Source organism: Panicum virgatum, chromosome 2N (genome assembly GCF_016808335.1).
Source record: "Panicum virgatum strain AP13 chromosome 2N, P.virgatum_v5, whole genome shotgun sequence".
Lineage (NCBI taxonomy): Eukaryota > Viridiplantae > Streptophyta > Magnoliopsida > Poales > Poaceae > Panicum > Panicum virgatum.
In genome coordinates this window covers 45,572,181-45,595,043 of record NC_053146.1, presented here as the reverse complement: position 1 = coordinate 45,595,043, position 22,863 = coordinate 45,572,181, and the positions used below count along the sequence as shown (strand labels likewise).

General features: G+C 48.2%; 2 protein-coding genes and 1 long non-coding RNA gene across 3 annotated transcripts; 1 reads left to right on the top strand and 2 right to left on the bottom strand.

Moving 5' to 3' along the window:
• Positions 1–6,395: 6,395 nt before the first annotated feature.
• Positions 6,396–8,461, bottom strand: LOC120658851. The gene is made up of 3 exons (XR_005668866.1): positions 8,215–8,461; positions 7,479–7,569; positions 6,396–6,682 (listed from the first exon to the last, which is right to left on the bottom strand). It is a non-coding gene; the product is annotated as an uncharacterized LOC120658851 (long non-coding RNA).
• A 2,372-nt stretch (positions 8,462–10,833) lies between these two features.
• On the top strand, positions 10,834–15,815 carry LOC120660703 (probable monogalactosyldiacylglycerol synthase 1, chloroplastic). Its single transcript, XM_039939326.1, has 8 exons — positions 10,834–11,433; positions 12,262–12,434; positions 13,074–13,235; positions 13,348–13,489; positions 13,590–13,814; positions 14,159–14,221; positions 14,348–14,422; positions 15,430–15,815. The coding sequence occupies exons 1-8, from the start codon at positions 10,909–10,911 to the stop codon at positions 15,679–15,681; spliced, it is 1,617 nt and encodes a 538-aa protein (XP_039795260.1). The 5' UTR covers positions 10,834–10,908; the 3' UTR covers positions 15,682–15,815.
• A 2,046-nt stretch (positions 15,816–17,861) lies between these two features.
• LOC120660702 (aspartyl protease family protein At5g10770-like) lies at positions 17,862–20,371 on the bottom strand. Its single transcript, XM_039939324.1, has 2 exons — positions 20,013–20,371; positions 17,862–19,343 (listed from the first exon to the last, which is right to left on the bottom strand). Exons 1-2 carry the CDS (start codon positions 20,173–20,175, stop codon positions 18,052–18,054), a joined length of 1,455 nt encoding a protein of 484 aa, XP_039795258.1. The 5' UTR covers positions 20,176–20,371; the 3' UTR covers positions 17,862–18,051.
• Positions 20,372–22,863: the final 2,492 nt, after the last annotated feature.

Genomic DNA, 22,863 nt, shown 5'->3' with positions numbered 1-22,863 from the left:
ACGTCCAGGGACACCGCCGTCATCCCATCGGCAAGAACGTCGTCAAGGGCTTTCGCCCGAAGCAACCAAACCCCATGCTGCACGTGCACGGCGCGACATTCGGGCACCACATCCACGACAGCCCTTCCGGGGCGATGCCGCCACCGTGCTTACACGCACCATGCCGTCGTAGCTCCACATTCGCTTCGTCAGCCCCAGACGACTTCGGCCGCAGGACCTCCTCCACGCCCCTGCTCCCGCGCAAGGCCACTGCCAACCGGTACCACGCCCACGCCAGCACCTCTGCAGCGCCTCCCGCCGGCAACACCATGCTGTCTCCCCGCCGCCCCGGGCCTCGTCGCAGCTCACCACTTGCAGCCCGCGGCCGGCCGTCGTCGCCGCGAGACCCCAAGCAGCCTCCACCTCCTTTGCTGTCGCGCCGGCCAAGGCTGCAGTCGCTACGGCCACCGCCTCCTTGTCGGTCCTCGCGGCGACCGTGGCCGCGAACCAGCTCCCCGCCACGCGCGCCGTCGCCGCGCTCCATCCCGCGGCCGCCCCCGCGTTCGGCCGCCGCGCGGCAGCCCATGGCCGCCCCTCGCGCGCAGCCCGCAGCTACCGCCGTCGCCGACCCGCAGAGACCGCGTACGAGGATGAAGGAGCGAGGGAGGCCGCGGGCACGTAGATCCGGTCCTGCGGTCACCGGATCTGGACCCCAGGACGCAGGAACCGCCCCCCCAAGCCCGGCGCCGGCCGCCCGGACACCGAAACCGTCGCCCCCAAGCCGACGCCGTCGCGATGCAGCAGGAGCCCTAGGCCGAAAAATGCCCCCCCCCCCCGCCGCCATCCTAGCAGCGCCCGGACTTCCGGAGCCCAGCTCCGGCTGTGGCGAGGAGGAGGGGAGCTGGGAGGGGGGGACGGCGAGGGGGGGGACGGGGTGCCGCCCGAGTCGCCCCAGCAGAGGGGACGATGAGGGGGCCTATTCAGAACTCCTGCCACCGACTACATTCACTATAGATTAAAATGGAAGTTATACTATATAGATGGAGTTGGACATAGAATGATTTGAGGTGGGACTATCCTAGAAAGTAAGATACCCATTGATGAGGACATCAACACCATCGATACATCCACACCGGCACCGCCGCCGCTTGGACCTATTACTCGTGCTCGTGCCCGTCAACTCAATCATCAAGTAAGTTCATTCTTAACCTCTTGTCCATTATATTTAAACAATGAAAACGCGCGTACCCTTGTTTTGCTTAGGAATGATGGAGAGGATAAGAAGGGGAGCGGCTTTGCGTGGGCTGGTTTTGGACAGCAGGACAGTACCAACTTATAACAGTGTCCACGACTTCATCCGGACTCTATCATGTGGTAATCAGAGCAAGGTATTTCGGTGAGAGATTCTACCCATCCTTTACCTATAGTCAAGAAAACTCCACAAAATAGGCTAGATCTGAAATCCCCAAAACAAGTTTGAGCCTTGCTGATATGCTTAGTTCTTTGCTTGTTGAGTTTTCGGTTGCATTGGTTGGACTTGTTGTTGGTTCTTAGTGATTCAATCTTTAGAGTTTTGAGTTCTGGTCACATTTTAGTCACCACGAAATCCACCAAATCCATTCATATTTCCGCTGTCATTTCTACCACCACGAATCCATCTTCCCAGATCTGAGCACTGGAAGAAAATAGTCCTATATCTTGTGTTGCATGTCTGATTCAAGTGTTTAAATACAATCTGGAAAGCTTTATCTTGTGTTCTTTCCAATCGATCTAACTTGCTCCCAAATTCCTTCTGAGCACTTCGCAGTAGCGCTTGAGATTCGCGACCTGCTGTCTGTAACTTGAGATGTTGATCTGATTTCAAAGAAGTTGTGTGAAGTAATCCCATTGTTTGAATAGTTTTAGCCCCTAAAAAAGGAAGAAACAAAGAAAGAACAAAAAAAAGAGAGAAGAAAAAAAGTGAAGGGGGGTAAAGCTGTTGTTTCTTGCATTCCTTGTTGTTTTGGTGTGTGACAACATTTGTGCTTAGGCTCACATCTCTAGCTTGATTTGGCACTAGGACCAGTATAGGACCATCAATGAATCATTATTCAACTTGATTTGACTAACGTGGTTCTAGCTGTACCTTGATTTGTTTTCTTTGCAGCCACCTATAGCTCCACAAATTATCTACTACATCACAAGGTTGTGCTTGTGTAACCATTTGTGTTGTTCTTGCTGGCCGCCAACCCCTCCTGTTTAGCAAGTTGAGAATTGGTAAGAACTTGTGTAACAGGTTGCGAGAGAGGGTCTCAAATTAAGCACCTCTAGTTGTAGGGAATTTGTTCTACTTCACTTCTTCCTGTTTGCTCTTGTCCTTTTACCATAGCAGGTTTGCGGGGGGAGAAGATGAGGATGATGGAGGCTCTCTTACCTCATACCAAGGGCATCACGCAGCATTTTCAGAGGCAACTGAGGGAGTACACTGATGGGATTGATAATGATTTGCATGTGATAAATGAGAAGATTGGGCAAATGGAGGCCGCGTAGATTGCCAACAACACCAAGCTTGCAGGGTTGGAGACAACGGTTGGTCGCATGGACAAGAGTCTTGCTGCTCTTTTGAGACGCTTTGATGAGCTCCACGCAAAGACGAATGATCAACATAGAAGATGTGGCCAAGAGGAAGAGGACGGCCCCAAAAATTTAGGTGCTAATTATGCTGCTGACACCGAAGTTGAGGATCGAGGTCAGCGACGTCTATGCCGTAACCGTCGAGGTATGGGTGGACAGCGTCCACATGAGGTACATAACAATGACACTACTTTTAGTAAGATATAATTTAAGATACCCTCTTTCGATGGTAAATATGATCCTGATGCTTATCTTACTTGGGAGATGGCTGTTGAACAAAAGTTTACTTGTCATTATTTTGCTGAAAATGCATGTGTTAGGGCTGCAACTAGTGAGTTCACTGATTTTGCTTCCGTTTGGTGGATAGAACATGGCAAGAAAAATCCTAATAACATGCCACAAACTTGGGATGCTTTGAAACGGGTCATGAGGGCTAGATTTGTTCCATCTTACTATGCACATGATCTATTAAATCAGCTGCAGCAATTAAAACAGGGTACTAAAAGTCTAGAAGAATACTATCAAGAGCTGCAAATGGGAATGCTACGCTGCAATTTTGAGGAGGATGTGGAACCTACTATGGCTAGATTTTTGGGCGGGTTAAACCGGGAAATTCAGGATATCCTTGCTTATAAAGAGTACACTAACATAACTCATTTGTTCCATCTTGCTTGTAAAGCTAAAAGGGAAGTGCAGGGACAACGAGCAAGTACCAAGACTAATATTTCTGCAGGAAGGAATTTTTCCACGCAGCCCCGTTCAAGCATTCCATCCACTAGGCGTGCTGCTGCACCATATTCATCACCAGCTCGGACAGCACCCCCACCTTCTAGCGACAAGTCTCGTGACAGCCCCACAAATTCAGCAGCAAAGACCACGCAAAAACCTGCTGCAACCACTTCATCAATGGCATCCACGGGTAGAACAAGAGACATTCAGTGCCACCGCTGCAAGGGATTTGGACATGTCATGCGTGACTGCCCAAGCAAACGTGTTTTGATTGTAAAAAATGATGGTGAGTACTCCTCTTCTAGTGAACTTGATGAAGATACACTTGCACTTCTTGCGAATGACCATGCAGGTAGTGAGGAGTGTCCAGAAGAACATATTAATGCAGATGCAGCCGACCGCTATGAGAGCCTCATTGTGCAGCGTGTGCTGAGCGCGCAAATGGAGAAAGTGAAGCAAAATTAGTGCCACACCTTGTTCCAAACAAAGTGTGTCATTAAAGAGCGTTCGTGTCGCATGATCATTGATGGCGGTAGCTGCAACAACTTGGCCAGCAGCGACATGGTGGAGAAGAATGCGCTCTCCACCAAACCACATCCACATCCTTATTACATTCAATGTCTGAATAACAGTGGTAAGAAAAAGGTAACTAAGCTTGTGCGAATCAATTTTGCCATTGGATCCTATAAAGATGTTGTTGAATGTGATGTTGTGCCTATGCAAGCTTGTAGTATCCTGCTAGGACGACCTTGGCAATTTGATAGAGATTCTATGCATCATGGTAGATCAAATCAGTACTCTTTCTTGTACCATGATAAAAAGATTGTATTGCATCCTATGTCACCTAAAGCAGTTATGCAAGATGATGCTGCTAGAGCCAAGAAAATCAAATCTGAAGAGCATGCTAAAGCGGAAAATAAGAACAATGCCAAATCTGTTTTTGATCGAAAAAGAGAGATAACTTTGAAGGGAAAATGCATGCTAGCTACTAAATCTGATATTAATGAATTGGCTGCCTCCAAATCAGTTGTCTATGCTTTGGTTTGCAAAGATGCTTTGATTTCCCTTCACGATGTGCAGCATTCTTTGCCTCCTGTTGTTGTTAACATTTTGCAGGAATATGCTGATGTGTTCCCAAAGTAGGTACAACTAGGGCTACCCCCACTTCGAGGGATCGAGCACCAGACTGACATCATTCCTTGTGCCTCATTGCCAAACCGTGCACCATACAGGACCAACCCAGAAGAAACCAAAGAGATTCAACGTCAAGTACAGGAATTGCTCGACAAAGGTTACATATGTGAGTCTCTTAGCCCTTGTGCTGTCCCGGTTCTTTTAGTGCCAAAGAAAAATGGATCATGGCATATGTGTGTGGATTCTAGAGCAATTAATAATATCACCATTCGCTATCGACATCCTATTCCCCGCTTGGATGATATGCTTGATAAATTGAGTGGCGCTGTTGTGTTTTCAAAAGTTGATTTGCGTAGTGGTTACCACCAAATTCGCATGAAATTGGGAGATGAATGGAAAACTGCTTTCAAAACTAAGTTCGGGCTGTATGAGTGGTTAGTCATGCCATTTGGGTTAACTAATGCACCTATCACTTTCATGAGATTAATGAACGAAGTTTTGCATGCTTTCATTGGAAAATTTGTTGTTGTCTACTTTGATGATATATTGATCTACAACAAATGAATGGATGAACATCTTGATCATTTGCGTGCTGCTTTTGCTACTCTACGTGATGCACGTCTTTTTGGTAATCTTGAGAAGTGCACATTTTGCACATATCGAGTTTCTTTTCTTGGTTTTGTTGTCACTCCACAGAAGTTCAGCAAGCCAAAGTGGAGGCCATTCAGGGGTGGCCTATCCCCAAGACTGTCACCCAAGTGAGAAGCTTTTTGGGACTTGCTGGATTTTATCGTCGTTTCGTGCAGGATTTCAGCACATTGCTGCACTGTTGCATGAATTAACAAAGAAGGGGGTTTCTTTTTCTTGGGGCGAAGTGCAAGAGAACTCCAACATTTTGAAAGATAAGTTGACACATGCATCTCTTCTCCAACTTTCTGATTTTAATAAGACTTTTGAGCTGGAATGTGATGCAAGTGGGATTGGATTGGGTGGTGTTTTGTTACAAGAAAGAAAACCCATCGCATATTGTAGTGAGAAATTGAGTGGTCCTACTCTGAATTATTCTACTTATGATAAGGAATTGTATGCTCTTGTGCGACCATTAGAAACATGGCAGCATTATCTTTGGCCCAAAGAATTTGTCATACATTCTGACCATGAATCTTTGAAACATATTCATAGTCAAGAAAAGTTGAACCGTAGGCATGCTAAGTGGGTTGAATTCATTGAGTCTTTTCCCTATGTCATCAAACACAAGAAAGGGAAAGAGAATGTCATTGCTGATGCTTTGTCTAGGAGGCATACTTTGTTAACACAGTTAGACTACAAGATCCTTGGTCTGGAAACAATTAAAGAGCAATATGTGCATGATCATGATTTTAAAGATGTGTTGCTGCATTGTAAAGAGGGTAAAGCATGGAAGAAATTTGTGGTTAATGATGGTTTTATGTTTAGAGCTAACAAGCTATGCATTCCAGCTAGCTCTGTTCGTTTGTTGCTGCTACAAGAAGCACATGGAGGTGGATTGATGGGACATTTTGGAGCAAAGAAGACGGAGGACATCCTTGCTGGTCATTTCTTTTGGCCAAAGATGAGAAGAGACATGGAGAGATTTGTTGCTCGCTGCCCCACATGTCAAAAGGCTAAGTCTCTACTAAACCCCCACGGTTTGTATATGCCTTTGTCTGTTCCTAGTATTTCTTGGGAGGATATATCTATGGATTTCGTGGTTGGTTTGCCTCATACTAGGAAATGGCGTGATAGCATTTTTGTGGTGGTTGATAGATTTTCAAAGATGGCACACTTCATACCTTGTCATAAGATAGATGATGCTACGAATACTGCTGTTTTGTTCTTTCGGAAAATTGTGCATTTGCATGTTGTGCCAAATACCATTGTTTCAGAACTGGATGCTAAATTTCTTAGCCATTTTTGGAGAACTGAAGCGCCTCGACCCAAAGATCAAGGCTAAACCATGTATTAATTACCGAATTAAGTCTCCGGCACAATACATGTTACATCAAGTGGAGTCCAGAGTCATACAGAGCTTTTATTTAACACGTACACGAGAAGTAAGGTGACAACACAAAGCTACACAGAACAATCATAGGATAATAACTATCATAACGATATGCAGGACTAACTCTTCATCCATCATGGCTCCACTCGATCAGCTTGGGTGCGGACACGATCTACTCGTAGTCTTCCGGCACAAAGTCGGGATCCTCTGGAGATAATCAACAAGGGTTGAGTACAAAAGTACTCAGTAAGTTCCACCTCGCCCTACGGGAGGGGAATGACATGCATGATACACATTAAGCACAATCTAATAGCAATGCAACTAATGGTATGCAAATCCTTCCAGACACAACCCATAGTAGGTAGCTCACTAGTTGTCAGGACCACACCTTAGCTTGCCCATACCGTGGGCACAGACCATTCAAATGGATTATACACTCTGCAGAGGTCGTACACTGTACCCACACGCTCGACTGTCCGAACGGACAACCGACATAGCCGACACCCAGCCGTGGTCACGCCCCAGCCCGGCTGCACAAACCCTCGGGCCCTGACTCCAATGGTCTATACCCGTAAACCATCCATGCGACCGTCAGGCTAACCAGTGGGATTACGCTAAGTCCGGCCCATACTGGAACCTATGGTCGTACTAAAATAAGCTAGGTGAGATGTCAAAACAACTCGGTTCTTATGGTTCACCAGGGCAGCAACCATCCCTCAACATACCAACTCGAGCCTACCACCACGGTAGCACTCACCCGCCAGTTTACCACCACGGTAGCGCCAGCTCCAGCACACCCAGCTGCCCTGATCTCAGCCAGATCCCTTCGTATCATAGTCTCAGCTCTGGATATGCATGACTACTCAGATGCATGCATGAGCACACTCAATCACTCAAGTACTGGTATATATAATCGATCCTAGACCCAGGCTACAGCTAAACGTCCTCACATAGATGCAACCGCTCACGTAGGGGTCGATGAAACTTGTCTTCGCTTACGTACGAGTCGGCGGCTTCCTGATCGCGGTACGGGTCTTCTGGCTCCGGCTCGTAGTACTGCTCCTCAGCGCGCTCCTCCTCGATCACTCCGTCGCCTACGGACGGGAACGACACCACCGGCAAATAAACACAAGCAAGCACAAACATTAAATAAAATGAGCTCAAATGGAGATGAAAATAGGAGTGGATAGTGTATGATTTTATAGGAATTTAGGAAGAAGAATCATTTGAATCGGAGTTTGGATGAGTGAGATATTGTAACTACAAGATTGATGGCTTAAATAAATCCGAAAATGGATTAACAAAAATGAAGGGTGCTTCACGGATTGGGCTGCTCGTGGTTGGTTGAGGGACTGCTTGTTTAATTGTGGGCTGGACTGGTGGGCTTGCACGGGACTATAAGGTCCATAAGCTTTTAGCTGCTCGCTGCTCACGGTAGAGGGGCAGAGACAGGACGTGGTGCCTAGGCGGCGGCGCCGCCAGCACCCACGGTGGCAGCTCACCGGAGCTTCGCCGGGATCAAGCTTCGGTCCACCGTTTCCAAATCCAAGGGCACGAGGAGAGAGAGGAAGATAAGGGGGTTCCATTCCGGCGACTCCGGGCATGGGAGACGGGCTGGGAGGAGGCCGGCCATGGATGGCCATGGCGGCGGCTCTGGAAGCTCGTGGGGGGCTCGCTGGTGGAAGGGAGAGGGAAGGCCGTGGGTTGGGGCTGGTGGAGGATGGTGTGGGGGTGCTCACCTCGAGATGAATCGGACCAAGATGGCCTGGGCGAGGAGATCCAATATGTTCTATTCTTCAGCTAGAGAAGAAGAGTTCGGTATGTGGCTGGTGTGCACGGCGACTAGCTGCGGATGGTGCGAGGCGTCACGGTATTCAGCTATAGAAGAAGAGTTCGGTCTGTGGCTGGTGTGCACGGCGACTAGCTGCGGATGGTGCGATGCGTCATGGTACAGCACCCGGCTCAATTTATAGGCGGCTAAAGTCGGTTCATGGCGAGAAAAATCTTGGCCGGCGAACTGCGCGCGGTGCCGAAGGCAAGCGACGTCGTGGAGTTCCGAGGCTGGCAGGACGGTTCGACCTGCAGTGGGGGCACGGCTCAGGCGTGGATTGCGGAGGGCATCGTCGAGCAGCGCGAGCGACGAGGGCGGGCAGGCCGGCGAGCAAGGCTGCAGCGGAGTGGGGGCACAGCGCTGGTCAGCACGGTGTGGTGCCGGGTGTAGCGTGCGGTCACGTCGCGGGCCCATGTCGTCGGGCGTGCTTCGTGTGGGAGACAGGCAAGCGTAGGAGACAAGCAAGCGTAGGAGACAAGCAATCCTGGTTTGTGAGATCGTACGTGGAGTGGACTCAGCAGCAGCTCGAGCATGTGCGTACTGCAAGGATTGTTTAGCAGTTTAATTATGTAACACCTCATATAAAGATAATATTATTATATTATTTTACGTTGCCTGTTTAATCGCAAAATAAGTTTTATTTTGGTAATAAAAATAGGGATGTTACAAGAACCTTATGGGCTAAGTTGGGAACCAAGCTTTTATTTTTTACCACTTGTCATCCCCAAACTGATGGTCAAACTGAAGTAGTGAATCGAACTTTGTCAACAATGTTGAGGGCTATTTTAAAGAAGAACATTAAAATTTGGAAAGATTGTTTACCTCACATTGAGTTTGCTTATAATCGCTCGCTGCACTCTACTGCAAAAATGTGTCCTTTTTAGATTGTTTATGGCCTAATTCCTCGTGCTCCTATTGATTTAATGCCTTTGCCAACTTCTGAAAAATTGAACTTTGATGCGACACAGCGTGCTGAGTTGATGTTAAAACTAAATGCAACAACTAAAGAAAACATAGAACGCATGAATGCTAAGTATAAGGTTGCGGGTGACAAAGGAAGGAGACAATTGACTTTTGAACCGAGAGATTTGGTTTGGTTGCATTTGAGAAATGAGAGGTTTTCTGAATTGAGAAAATCTAAGTTGATGCCTAGAGCTGATGGACCTTTTTAAAGTGCTGCAACGAGTAAATGAGAAGGCAGCTTGATCTTCCTGTAGTTTTTGGGGTTAGTCCCACATTTAACATTGCAGATTTGACACCATACTTGAGAGAGGAGGATGAGCTTCAGTCGAGGACGACTCAAATGCAAGAAGGGGATGATGATGAGGACATCAACACCATCGATACATCCACACCGGCACCACCGCCGCTTGGACCTATTACTCGTGCTCGTGCCCATCAACTCAATCATCAAGTAAGTTCATTCTTAACCTCTTGTCCATTATATTTAGACAATGGAAATGCGCGTACCCTTGTTTTGCTTAGGAATGATGGAGAGGATAAGAAGGGGAGCGGCTTTGCGTGGGCTGGTTTTGGACAGCACGATAACACCAACTTGTAACAGCGTCCACGACTTCATCCGAACTCCGTTTGGGGCGTTCAAGTATTTCACGGAAAGCTTATGAAGTCTACTTTTAAATGGATCCAGACACATGATGATATCTGCTCGGAGTTGGGCGCAGTCGTCATTTCTTCATAAAGACGGTTCTGCCCATGGTGCTGCGACACCCTGTTTTGGCCCAATGGGCCGTGTATCCTGTTGAGCCCACTATGGGCACGTCCTAGGATTTGTAGGTCGCCCCTCCCAGTACTTGTACCCCCAGCCGCCACTATGGAGGGGTGGGTTTTGTTTTCATGAACTAGCACTTGCTATTTCTCCTGGAGCGCGCGTGCTGATCCAGCCGCCCGTCTCTTTATATTCGGAACCCCACTTTCGTTCAATCCAAGGCTGAGCTCTTGTTATTCCCCTTGAGATTTCAGTTCTTGTTTATTTGTTTTTGCGAGTTTTTCGATTTGCTTGCAGGTTCAAGGTTGTTCTTGGTTCAGCAAGAACAACACAAATCGGAGGTGGTGTAATTGTCGCTAAGACGCAGTGCTGTCCTTGTGGTGTTGTAGTCGGGCAGCACAATGTCGATCCTCCTCAAATCGAGTTATTCCCCACTCTCATTGAAAGATCGGGAACAAACCCAGCGGGTTCTATCACCCATAGCCAATTAGTCACATGTAACATGACTCCCATAGTTTTTCTAACTTCACATTGGCATGAGTGGTTAGGCAGACTCTTTTTCACTTTTAAGGAGCATCTTTTACCGGGTCACAAACTCTTCATTGCAAAAACAAAGACCTCGTTGGTCATGAGCCGGAACCCACATCAAATTCACACGCCTCGCCAACTCCAACGGCCACCGACCGGGTGGGAAGCCACACGGACCCAACCCAACCGACCCCATCGTCGGGGCGAACAAAACCGACGCGCACGGGGCACGCCGCACCCCCCCCCCCCCCCCCCGCGGCTGTGTGGCTCCCCTTCCCCTCTCCCCCACACCACCACCGCCGCGCCCCCGCACTCGAATGTGTTGAGGCTGACCTCCCCGCACCCGCGATGCCCGCGCCGCCCGCCGAGCCGGCGCTCCCGGCTGCCTTCCTCTGCGTCCCGTCCCCGCTCCTATCCGCGCCCCTCCCGGGCGCCGGCGCCGCCTCCGCCTCCCCCGCGCCCTCCCCGCACCATGCCTCCTTCCTCCCGCGCCCGCGCGGCGGGCCCCGCGCGCTCTCCGCCGCCGTGTCCGCCCCGGGCCCTGCGTCCTCCGCCGCGTCGCGCTTCCACCGGATGTGGGGCGAGTTCGCGCGGTTCGTGCGCCTGCACGGGAACCAAATCGCGCCGCTCGGGTTCGCGTCCCTCGGGCTGGGCTTCGGCGGGGGCGACGGCGGAGGGGGTAACGCCGGCGGTGGGGGAGGGGGAGGGGGCGGAGGGGATGTGGATGGGGTAGGCGAGGTGGAGGAGGCCGCGGCGCGGGCCGAGCCCCCCAAGAAGGTGCTGATCCTGATGAGCGACACGGGCGGCGGGCACCGAGCGTCCGCCGAGGCCATCAAGGCCGCCTTCATCCAGGAGTTCGGCGACGACTACCAGGTGCGGTTTCACTGCCATTTTCTGCGTTGATAATTTACATACAATTCATGTTGCTCTCTAGGCTCCGCGTTCTATTATACTAGACATTACACTAGTACCAGTGTTGCAATATATGTGTGTACACTCTTAGTAGTAATCACCGCATTATACGTTGTACAATGTATTATTAAAGTCTAGAGTATTGCTTGAATTATCACGTTATAAGCTGTAAGAACTTGAATGGAGCAATTGATTGGTGATTTGATTTTGCTGTTGTCTGCTTGGCATTTAATAAGGTTGCCCTACCCTGTTAGGTCGATGTGCTCACAACCACTGATTGTGATTAAATGGTTTCCCACGGTATTGTCTGGGTTCCGCTCACAACCGCTACTTTTTCCTGATGCTTAGTATAATGCTCTGTTGGCGTTGTCCTTTTAGTGGAGAAGAAGGATGTCCTTTTGTTTGCTTATGTTAGTGCATTGGTACCACCGAGTCACCTATCTATGTTGGAATGATAAAAATAGTCAGTACTCATATGACACATATGATTTAGCTTAACTTTAGTGCTGTCTTTGCTGTATACAGTAGAATGGGGAGTTTAGGCAGTTGGAACTTCTCCACTTATGGTGCATGTGTCGTTCTGTATTGGCTTAATTCTTAGATGTAGAATAATAGAGGTACAGATTTATGTCTTGTTCAGAACTTTTGTCAACATTAATAACTAATATTTATAGGTTTTGTTATTTGTAATAAAGGAACTTTGTTGCAGGTATTTGTCACTGATTTGTGGACCGACCACACTCCGTGGCCCTTCGTTTTGTTATTTGTAATAAAGGAACTTTGTTGCAGGTATTTGTCACTGATTTGTGGACCGACCACACTCCGTGGCCCTTCAACCAACTGCCTAGGAGCTACAGTTTTTTGGTGAAACATGGACCCTTGTGGAAGATGACATACTATGGTACTGCACCGCGTGTAGTTCATCAGCCACATTTTGCTGCAACATCCACATTCATAGCAAGGTTACTAGTTAAATCACAAACAGTTCTATTTTACATTATGGAAGGGTCTCCATAGTTTCCTCGTTACACTCATGAATTACTAGGCTTGTACATTTGAAGAATAAGGTACATTGTTTTCATATAATTTTACTTAATACCTAGTGCTTACACTTGAAGATGCTGTATGGTGGCACTGAGTAACCACTACAGGATGTAGATCAGGAAAATTTGTTATGTACCTTTTTTTTTTGTCTATTTCTATTCTTTCCCTTCTATATGTTTCTTTTATCTGCTTGAGTATTTTTACCCCAAATTTCCTGCCTCATTTCTAGACTCAAAACAAAAATGTACACGCCTGCAGTTTTTGACCTGTATTGCCCATTATGAACTAATGTTGTTCTCTTAATAAAAATTGTCTGAAGAACAATGATAAGTTGATAACCATGAAGAAGAACGATGGTCCCTTTCGATATTCCAGATTATATTTATATCCTAGGACCTTGCCTTTGATGATTTGCATCAGTTATATGTGATTTTCAAATTCTAGTTGAGAATGTAGACCATGATTGCTTTGTGTAAGTTGTGTCTTTACTGTAACTAGCTCTTGCTGCTTCTCTTTAGATAGCTATATTGTTTTGAAATTGCTACATTTTTCTGCAGAGAGGTTGCAAAAGGTCTAATGAAGTACCAACCAGATGTAATTATCAGTGTACATCCTTTAATGCAACATGTGCCTCTCCGAATTCTAAGATCCAAAGGTCTCTTGGATAAGATCCCATTCACTACAGTTATCACAGATCTCAGCACTTGTCACCCAACATGGTATGCTGACTTCAATGTTTGCATGAATCAACATCATCATGTTTTTTAGTTTCTTGCCAAAATGTGACATACACTCTTACAAAGAAATAGTTGTCCTATTGTTGTCCCTTAGGTTCCATAAGCTTGTCACTAGATGTTACTGTCCATCAACTGAGGTGGAAAAGAGAGCACTAAAAGCTGGATTGAAGCCCTCACAGATTAAAGTATATGGCCTCCCTGTCCGTCCCTCTTTTGTCAAACCTGTTCGACCAAAGGTACACAATTTCTTCAGCTATTGACAGTGTTGCATCCTACTATTTTATGATTTTTTCTTATTTTGAGTACTGACTGCAGTATCTATGTTATCTTTAATAGGATGAACTGCGAAGAGAGTTAGGCATGGATGAAGATCTGTCTGCTGTTCTATTAATGGGTGGGGGTGAAGGGATGGGTCCTATTGAGGCCACTGCTAAAGCGCTTGGTGATACTCTGTATGATGAAATCCTAGGCGAACCCACTGGTCAGATACTTGTGATTTGTGGGCGTAATAAGAAGCTGGCTAATCGATTGCAGTCAATAAATTGGAAAGTTCCAGTTCAGGTACTTCCCTAAAAGCTGATTTGTAACATGCAATAATTTTAACATTATGACTGCTGCCTTTTCAGCTTCTTGATGTTGCTCTTTCCTCAGCAAGAGCATTTCTATCCAACCTTTCCAACTGCATGTAGTTTCAATGAACATAAGCCAAGCCACATTGTTGGCAAGTAGCAATTGCATATTATGAACTTAGAATACACGAGCATGTTCTGTTTACTGTGGCCAAATTTATCTGCATAGATTGAGCTGAAAATATGTCTCTTAACTAAAAGTGTCTCTTGTATTTCAGACCTCCAGCATGCTATACCCAGATTTATTTAATCCTTGTTTTCTATTTAAAATCTTAGGTGAAAGGTTTCGTTACAAAAATGGAAGAATGTATGGGTGCTTGTGATTGTATCATTACAAAGGTATGCCTTACGTTAGCATCTCATGTTCAAATCAAGCACTTTGTATTTTGAATACATGATAGTATGCTACAACTTTCATGATTGGTGGCGATGTGGTAATAGATAATTTATTATGTCGGATTGCAGGCAGGGCCTGGTACAATTGCAGAGGCGATGATCCGTGGATTACCAATTATTCTAAATGATTATATTGCTGGGCAGGTATTTTCTTTAGCATCCATTATAGGGTCCGCTTGATTCCGTTTTCTTTTCATGGTACTGATCTGTATTGTTGTTACCATGTGCCATTTTGGCATTTGGCTGTCCTTAGATATAGGCCATCATAATAATAACCTTGAATCGCCTGGGTCATTGACTCATTTCTATGTTTTTTTTTTCTTTTGAGAATTCATTTCTATGTTAAATATCTTGAGAAGTGGTTAGTGAAAGTCACTTAAATAGCAGAATGCGGTACTGCCATAGATTAATGTACCACCAAGCGCAAGCTTAGCTCCAAATCATGGCCTATGTTCTTTTTATGGATAAATATCCAAAATTTACTTGCCCATCAAAGATTATGATCTGATTGCTTCATCCTTGTGCTTCATGCCACATGACCTTAAGCAAAGTCACAGGTATAAGTAAGCAATAAGCTTGTAAGCTTATACCCTTGGAAGGCTCTTACGGCAGGGTTCAAGGAAAACACCGAAAGCATGTCTATGTTCTGTTGAGACCAGTCAAATTGAGGACATTGGTTTTCTACAAAAGGGCCAATTCAGGACATCGTTAATCCTTATCCTTATCCTTAGGCAGCTAAGATAATTAGTTACAATGTTACTTCTTGGACATAACCCAAGTGGCAAAGCCTCAAATCTAAAAAAGAAACCTTGAAATCTAAGGTTCAGGAAATGGAAAACTTTAGTTATCGCTAATTGCTAAAGATCTTTCTTTGTTCGTTATAGGGGATAGGATCCATCTGTGGGTAGGAATCTTCCCCTTTTTTTTTGCCCGGAATACAACTTGCTATACCATGCAATATCACTTATTTCTGTATGCATCATCAAAGGCTTATTTTTTTATTTCTTTTCCCCAGTGGATGAGGTATTTTATCGTGCCAAGAGTGTCAAATATATTAGCAACCTAGTACATCATCTCAATAAGCCTATGATCATTAATCTTGTGTTAAGCATGATATGTCTAATCACTAAAATAATTTATTCACTCAACAGGAAGCTGGCAATGTTCCGTACGTTGTTGAAAATGGATGTGGGAAGTTCTCGAAATCTCCGAAACAGATTGCAAAGATAGTAGCCGACTGGTTTGGCCCAAAGTCAGATGAATTCAGAGTTATGTCCCAAAATTGCCTCAAACTAGCTCGACCGGATGCCGTGTTCAAAATCGTCCACGACCTGCACGAGCTGGTTAGGCAAAAATGTTTTGTACCCCAGTACGCATTAACGCATGTGCAACATAGAGGTTGATTCTTCCATTTTAGTTTGCATTTTTTTCTCCCATGCGGCACTAGTTATAGCTGATTGTGAGGATTGGAAATATTGATTGATTTCAAATGTCTCCATGAGAGAAATGAAATTGTTTGAGCGCTCTAGTTTTGTTCCCCCCTCTCAGTTGACTCGTGTGTTCAGATCATTATTAGTGTTGTGAAATGTCTACCGGAGCTTGGGAAACTGCAGGAAAAAGGACGCTACCGATCTGAGGGCTCTCAAACTCCCTCCCAGAGAAATTTCCAAGGGCTTATATGGAAGACATGAATTTTCTTCGGATCACCAGGGTAACCAAATTCATTTGCTCTCATAAATTATTTGAAGCTACAGAATCTAATCCTCGAGAGGTCGTGGTAGGATCTGGTCAAGTCAAACATGGGGCCTCTGTCCATCGGCTTCTTACTTGACTGACACTTCCCTGATTCCTCAAGCCCATCACCCATTGACACTATTCCTGCATGTGGCAAATCCTCTGCCCTCTGATCTCAAGTGTCAGGCGCTCATCTTAACACCTCTAAAAAAAATACTAGGGTCGGTCACTTGCTAAGTCCCAGCACTCAGCAGCCGTGAGCTGGAGGATACACGCTGTTTTTGGCACACAGCCTGTTGGTCGCTTGCGCTGTCCGCACCTCTCACCCACCGAAAGGGCGGCTCCGGCACGCGGGTCAGGATGGGGGACACCGTCAGGTCAGGTGAGCTCGTTATGCTTAGCGACTGTGCTGTACTGGTTTCACGGATTGTGCGTCCGTGATTGTACGATAACTCTCTCCCTGTTCCTTGTTCATCTTGTACAGTTTTTGTTTTCTAAAGTATGCGTCTGTTTTCAAATGCTAGGCTTGAAATGGGAAGTACTCCAGAGGCGGAGCTTCGTGAGGGCCAACGGGGTCCATGGCCCCCCTGGCTTTTCCAATTCTACACTATATGAACAGTGATTTTGATACTGTTCATCACTGTAGCAAAAGGTTGCCCCCCCTCATTCTTCCGATTTCTTTGATCAAACTCCGCCAGTGAAGTACTCTGTCTTTTTAACATTCCATGGACTCTCTCCTGTAAAACAACTCTCACTGGACTATGGAACTTCTGCCATGCCCATGCATTGATGTCAAGTTTCACGGCTTTCCGGCACATTCAGGGAAAAATTAAATATACATCTAATATCTATGATCACACATATGCTATTCTACGGAGGTAGCTACATCTAACTAATTACTAAATAACTATTGGGTATGATTAACGTGATTTATAGTACGATAGGCCAGTTTAATAACTTTTATAGTTACTTTGATCAGTTATTTGGTTGATCAGTTTAATAACCGTTGCACCTAAGGTGCATAATAGTAGAGCTATCTACAACCATTGAATATTCTTATGCGAGAATTCATATTATTACTGTAATTCGTACTCCGATTAGCAGTGGTGTCGGGTTGAGATTCACCGATGTGAGGCCAGATTTTTCTGCAGTTTCTTTTGTGATACTGATGGAAACCATCATGCGACATGATATGATCTGTATTCTGTAGCATCACATTCCTGCACAGTGCGTGTGTATATATATTCGGATATATCCCTCCCTGCGCGCTGTTTTCTTGCAGGTGTCTTCAATTGGAAAGCCCGCGACACCCTCCATGTCTGAAATTCTGACCACTAAAGCCCCGGCATCGCCTGATCTCCTTTTCAGTTGCATAAACTTTTATAGTACCGCATCACTCCCTCATGTGGCTGTCGACATGTCTCGTACACTTGTCAGGGCATTGCATAGCATAGCTCCTCTCGTACTAATCTCCACCTTTTCACCAACTTGTTTCTGGTAACAGAGAGGCAGGCTATATAAATCGAAATAAGCTGAAAGCAGACAAGCCGAATTGGATGTTCTTGCAGCACGTTTAGCGGACAATTGCCCACCTACATTACCTACCGGTTACAAACTTAAGGCGTGTTTGGTTTACGGCCATCGGTCACCACGCCACGGCGTGGCTCGCCACAGGTCTGTGGTGGCCGTTTCCTCCCTCATAAAATACTGTTCCGTGGCGAAAGTACTTTGCATGTGGTAATGAATGGCTTCCCATCAAACATCCCTTTAAACCTAAAACTCCACTGGTTTCTTTTTTTTTCGAAGAGGAAACTCGAGTGGTTTCTTGCAAGGCAACTAATCTTAGATGAAGAGCAAAAGAAAAACAAAACATGTATAGGAGAAGCAAACATGAATGCTTGTACATTTGCCAGCAACCGAATACTGTATTACCATTTGCCAATCACCACTTCACCAGAGGTAATCTCGAAACAAATCTGCAAGTATAAAAATATTCACATATATAGCTAGCTGGTGGCTGCCCCCCATCCCAGTCAAAGTCAAATGTACCCACAGGTCTCCTGTGCAAACCCGACCTGAGACGCCGAGGTGTCGAAGATGACCCTCAGGTTCCTCTGCTGGTAGTTGCCGATGATGGAGGTCTCGTACTCGGACCTCAGGGCGGCCATGGCCAGGCACACCTGGGAGGAGTCGCTGCTGACCAAGTAGAGCACGCCGCTCGAGTCCACCTCCACCTCCACGCCGCCGTCGAACACGAGCCTCAGGCTGGGCACCTGCACCTCTCTGAACCCCGTCATGTTGAAGCAGGTGTCGAGGATGGAGAACGCTGGTGCCGGCGGGTACTCGGCCAGCTGGCTCAGGAACTCGGCCTTGACGGCGTTGTAGATGGACGGCACAAGGCTGGTGATCACGGTCCCGGAGTCGACGATCACCTTGTTGCCGGCCGCGAAGCCCGGGGATTCCACCTCCTGGCCGCCGACCGTGATCCCGGTGAGGTTGAGGAAGTAGAATGGCCCTTGCAGAGGGTCGGACACCATCGAGGTGTACACGATCGGAGTCGAGTTCCGGTACACCGACGAGTCGTCGCCGAGCACCAGCGAGCCCGACGAGCCGGAGTCCTTGAGTGGCAGGCAGTACGAGAAGACGCCGCCGAACTGGCCCGCGGTTTGGGAGACGAGCGAGAGCTGGCTCCGGCCGAGCCCCATGAGGCCGGAGGTGCCGCCGAACGGCGCGCCCTGGTTGCTGGTGCCGCAGCCGAACACGAAGCCGTCGATGGCCTCCCCGGCGAGGCTGAGCTTGTCGCGCGCCAGGACGCCGCGGGAGTAGGAGCCGTCGCGGTAGCTGAGCGTGTAGCTGCAGGCGGGCCGGCCGGCGCCGCACGCCGGAGACCCCGACGACATGCCCGTGGCCACCTGCAGCGCGTCGCAGGAGGGCGAGTCGCACGGCACCGCGGCGTAGGACGGCGACGAGGACGGGTCGAAGAGGGGCTCCTGCTGGTCGTGGCACGAGTCGCACGGCTCGCACTGCACCCAGGTCAGCTCGCTGGCCGTGTCCACGATCACCGTGGCCTCGCCGCCGCCCAGCCCGACGGTGGCCACGTAGTTGAGCGTCCGGAGCTTCGCGCCGGAGGTGACGGGAACCTGCGCCTTAGACGCCGCCGCCGCATCCGGCGACCCGATCAGCCTGTACTTCTCGATGCGCCATTGCAGCGACGCGACGCGCGCGGCGTCGGAGGACAGGACGGCGTCGGCCTCCTCCTCCCGGCTCTTGCTCGGCGCCGAGTTGAAGCTGTGGTGCCTCAGCTCGAGCACCGTGGCGCCACCCACTGCTCCTGAACATTGCAACCAAATCGAGAGTGAACACCATGGGGGTGAGAAGAGCCATGAGAGACGCATCTCTCTCTCTCTCTCTCTCTCTCTCTCTCTCTCTCTCTCTCTCTACTTCATCAGCAGCTGAAAAATCTGGGATGCTGTCACCACCTACCACATGGAAATTTAGTAATTTACTATTCTTATGGTTGTTTATGTAATCCGTCCACATAAAAAAGTACTTGGGACGTGCTACTTCAGGCAGTGCCGGAGCCGCGAGTCCCCTGACCCCCAGAACTGAAAAAAGCACCATGGAAATCGCATTGCATTCCTCGTGCAGATCCATCTCGGCGGCCTCCATTTCCATGGCTGTTTCTACTCTACTCTCCAATTATAATGTGCCTTTCTAACAGTAGCACCTGCACAGTTCCAATTAAATGCATTTCCAGAACGGAAGTAAACAGAATCCACAGCACTTCACCAGGAACTGAAAAGTTCGGAACTATCCTGAATCGAAAGGGATTGCCATTGCTGGCATTACACATGTCCATTGGGACTGACTGAATCTTTCTGGTTTCCCCGAGCCCCAACCCATTGATCGATTCCTCCGTGACAGTCCGGAGGAATCAGAGGCAACCGAGCAGAGAGAAGGGAGGAGGAAGGATTGTGATTCATGAGGGAAACTAACTTACTTGACCTCAGGTGGTGCCTCCCCTGCAAGGCTCTCCTGCTCCGGCTCGGGCTCGGGCTCCCCTCCTCCAGGCAATGCACGCCGCTATTACCACCTGCTGCGGCAGCAGCAAGAAGAAGAAGAAGCAGCAGGGGCAGAGCAGCAATGCGAGCTCCCCATGCCATCACTCGCTCGCCCAGCCGCGGTTCTCTTCCACTTCACTCTCAAGAAGAGAGAGAAAGGGGAGGAGGGAGGGAGGTCAGCAGAGGAGGGGGGAAGAAGAGGGAAGAATGAAAGATTCTCGGTGGCGTGAGCTCGAGTGAGAGGTGAGGTAGGCCTGTTGCGGCGCATGGGAACAAAGGCGCAGCAGCTGGCGGCTGGCCGCCGGGTCGGGGCCGGGGGTGGGGGCGCGGTGGTGTACTCGCTGCGGTTTAGGGGAGGAATTATTGGGGGGCTTCACATGCATGTCCTCTTGCCCGGCCGCAGCACCAGACAGTGCTCACAGCGCAGCGCACACACTCACGCTCCCCACTCTCTCTCTCTCTCGCTCTACACCTCCCCATTCTCTCTCCTCCCTCCCTGTCGCTGACCAGGTGGGGTCCAGGCCCTCGCCCGCCGCTGACACGTTTCTTTATTACCAGCGCAGCAGCAGCATAGCAGTTGTAGCCATGTTTGATTTGCTGGCAAATCAAAATTTCACAACACTGAACCGACGAATCTAATGACGATAATTAATTGATGATTTGCTACAGTGATGCTATAGTAATTATTCTCTAATCACGTGGTCAAATACCTCATTAAATTCGTCTCACGATTTACACGTGGGGTTGTGGAGATGGTTTTGTAATTAGATTTTATTTAATATTCTAAATTAGTGATCAAGCCCGTGTTTAGATGCAAAAAATCAAAATTCCAATTTTTTACGGCACCTGCATGGAGACTTAAATCTAGACGAAATAAAAAACGCATTGCGACTGTTGCCTGTAAATCGCGAGACGAATCTAATGAACCTAATTAGACTGTAATCAGACGTTAAATTGCTACAGCAATACTGTAAATAACCTCTAATAACGGGTTAATTAGGCTCATTAGATTCGTCTCGCGATTTACAGACGAGTTCTGTAATTATTTTTTTGATTAGTCTATGTTTAATACTTCAAATATAAAAAAATATTTTTTCAAAAACTTTATGGACCACAACTAAACACGGCCCAAACATATAAAAAGTTTTCACGAATTTTTTTTTGACAAAACCAAACACGGCCCAGGGATGGATGGAGGAGTATCTTGCGGCGAGGAAACAGAGGCGGGGAGTTTAGTCATCAGAGTGCGTGGGTGGACGCATTGAAAACCTGGCGTGAGTGACATTAATGTCCGCGGCAGGGCGAGGCGCGCCGGTCAGCGAGCGACGCAGCCTTGTCTGGGCGGGCCGCCGCGGAGAAGAAGATGCCAGATGCCACGACCCCAGCGTGCGAGCCCCTGGGTCGGAGGAAGACGACCGGCACCCAAAGCCAAGCCAAAGGGCCCGAGGCGTCGCACACTGTAGTACTTGGAGTGGAATTGTTAAGCTCGCATGCAGGGATGAAAACGGACAGAAAAACCTCATTTCCATTTCTGTTTCTATATTTTTTAGTAGAAATGGGATCATATTTGGAAAATACGGGTAGTACAGAAAGGACACCTTCAGTACTGGTTGAAAATAAACTTTGGTACCGGTTTTACAACCGGTGCTACCAAACCGAGACCAATATGACTGCCTATAATACCGGGTAAAACACCCGGTACCTAAGGTACCCTTTGCTACCGGTTGGTTAGCAACCGGTACCAATAGCCCCCACGCCTGTTCCGCTCACATCGCTCGCACCCCTCCTGTTACGCTCCCCGTTACACTCGCATCCTCTCCCGTTACACTCGCACCCTCACAGGTAGTACTGAATCAACCACAAAAATACTAAATCCATCATACAAAATTTACGGATCCCACAAATCATTCGAAGAATCAAACACAAATACTGAATCGATCGATACAAAATTTATAGATCCCACAAATCATTTACAAGATCGATAATTTACAAGATCGATACAATCCATACGATCCCTATTTCAGAAAAGTTTCAAAAAAGAGGAAAAATTCACCAAGTCCGTCTCCTCCGGCTTCTTGTCCGCCGCTTTCGCAGCATCATCCTTGCCGGCGTTGCTGGCACCTTGTGCTACGCGGCGTCCACCGTCACGTTCTGCACACCTGGAACCAAAAACACAAACTGAGACCACCGCGATTCATCAGCAAAAACGCCCTAAAATGCAAGCAAACCAGGACATCATCGAGCTAGCTAGCTAGGCACGCACCTTCGACGCTCTTGAGCACCCTCCGGACCTTCTTCTTGCAGCCATGGCAGTGGATGGACACCCTCAGCACCACAGTCTGCAAAGGACGATGCGCGAATCAAGAGGTTAGCATTCAGCTAGCAACCCAATTGGCACCTCATATGAGACTGAAGAGCACTCTGGTTCTCGGGGGAGAGGAGAAAGGCACGGTCGTGGTGGGTGCTCACCTGAACGACCGGGGACGCCGCAGCTCCCATCACCATGGGGAGTGCTTTGGAGACCACTCTGTTCGGCTGCTCGGGGAGCAGAGGAACTCGGCTTTGTGGCTTTGGCTGCCGTGGCTTTGTGGTGGGGTGGGGTGGGAAGCGGCCGGCGGAGGCCCGAGCGCCCCGCAGCGGCGGCGGCCCGTGCGCCCCGCAGCGGCGCGGCGGCGGTCCGCGCGCTCCGAGCGCCGGCCAGCGCTCCCCGCAGCACTCCAAAGGAAAGGATAAGGTAGAGAGCCGAGAGGAAGAGAAATGAGAGCGGTAGACTAGAGAGAGGATGCCCGA

Bases quoted from the DNA above. Each gene is read 5' to 3' on its own strand.
- LOC120660702 (XM_039939324.1), bottom strand. From the start codon at position 20,175: ATGGCATGGGGAGCTCGCATTGCTGCTCTGCCCCTGCTGCTTCTTCTT. The intron at 19,344-20,012 runs GTAAGTTAGTTT...TGCAATGTTCAG, and splicing joins GAGGCACCACCTGAGGTCAA to GAGCAGTGGGTGGCGCCACG.
- LOC120660703 (XM_039939326.1), top strand. From the start codon at position 10,909: ATGCCCGCGCCGCCCGCCGAGCCGGCGCTCCCGGCTGCCTTCCTCTGC. The intron at 13,236-13,347 runs GTATGCTGACTT...GTTGTCCCTTAG, and splicing joins AGCACTTGTCACCCAACATG to GTTCCATAAGCTTGTCACTA. The intron at 14,222-14,347 runs GTATGCCTTACG...GTCGGATTGCAG, and splicing joins GTGATTGTATCATTACAAAG to GCAGGGCCTGGTACAATTGC.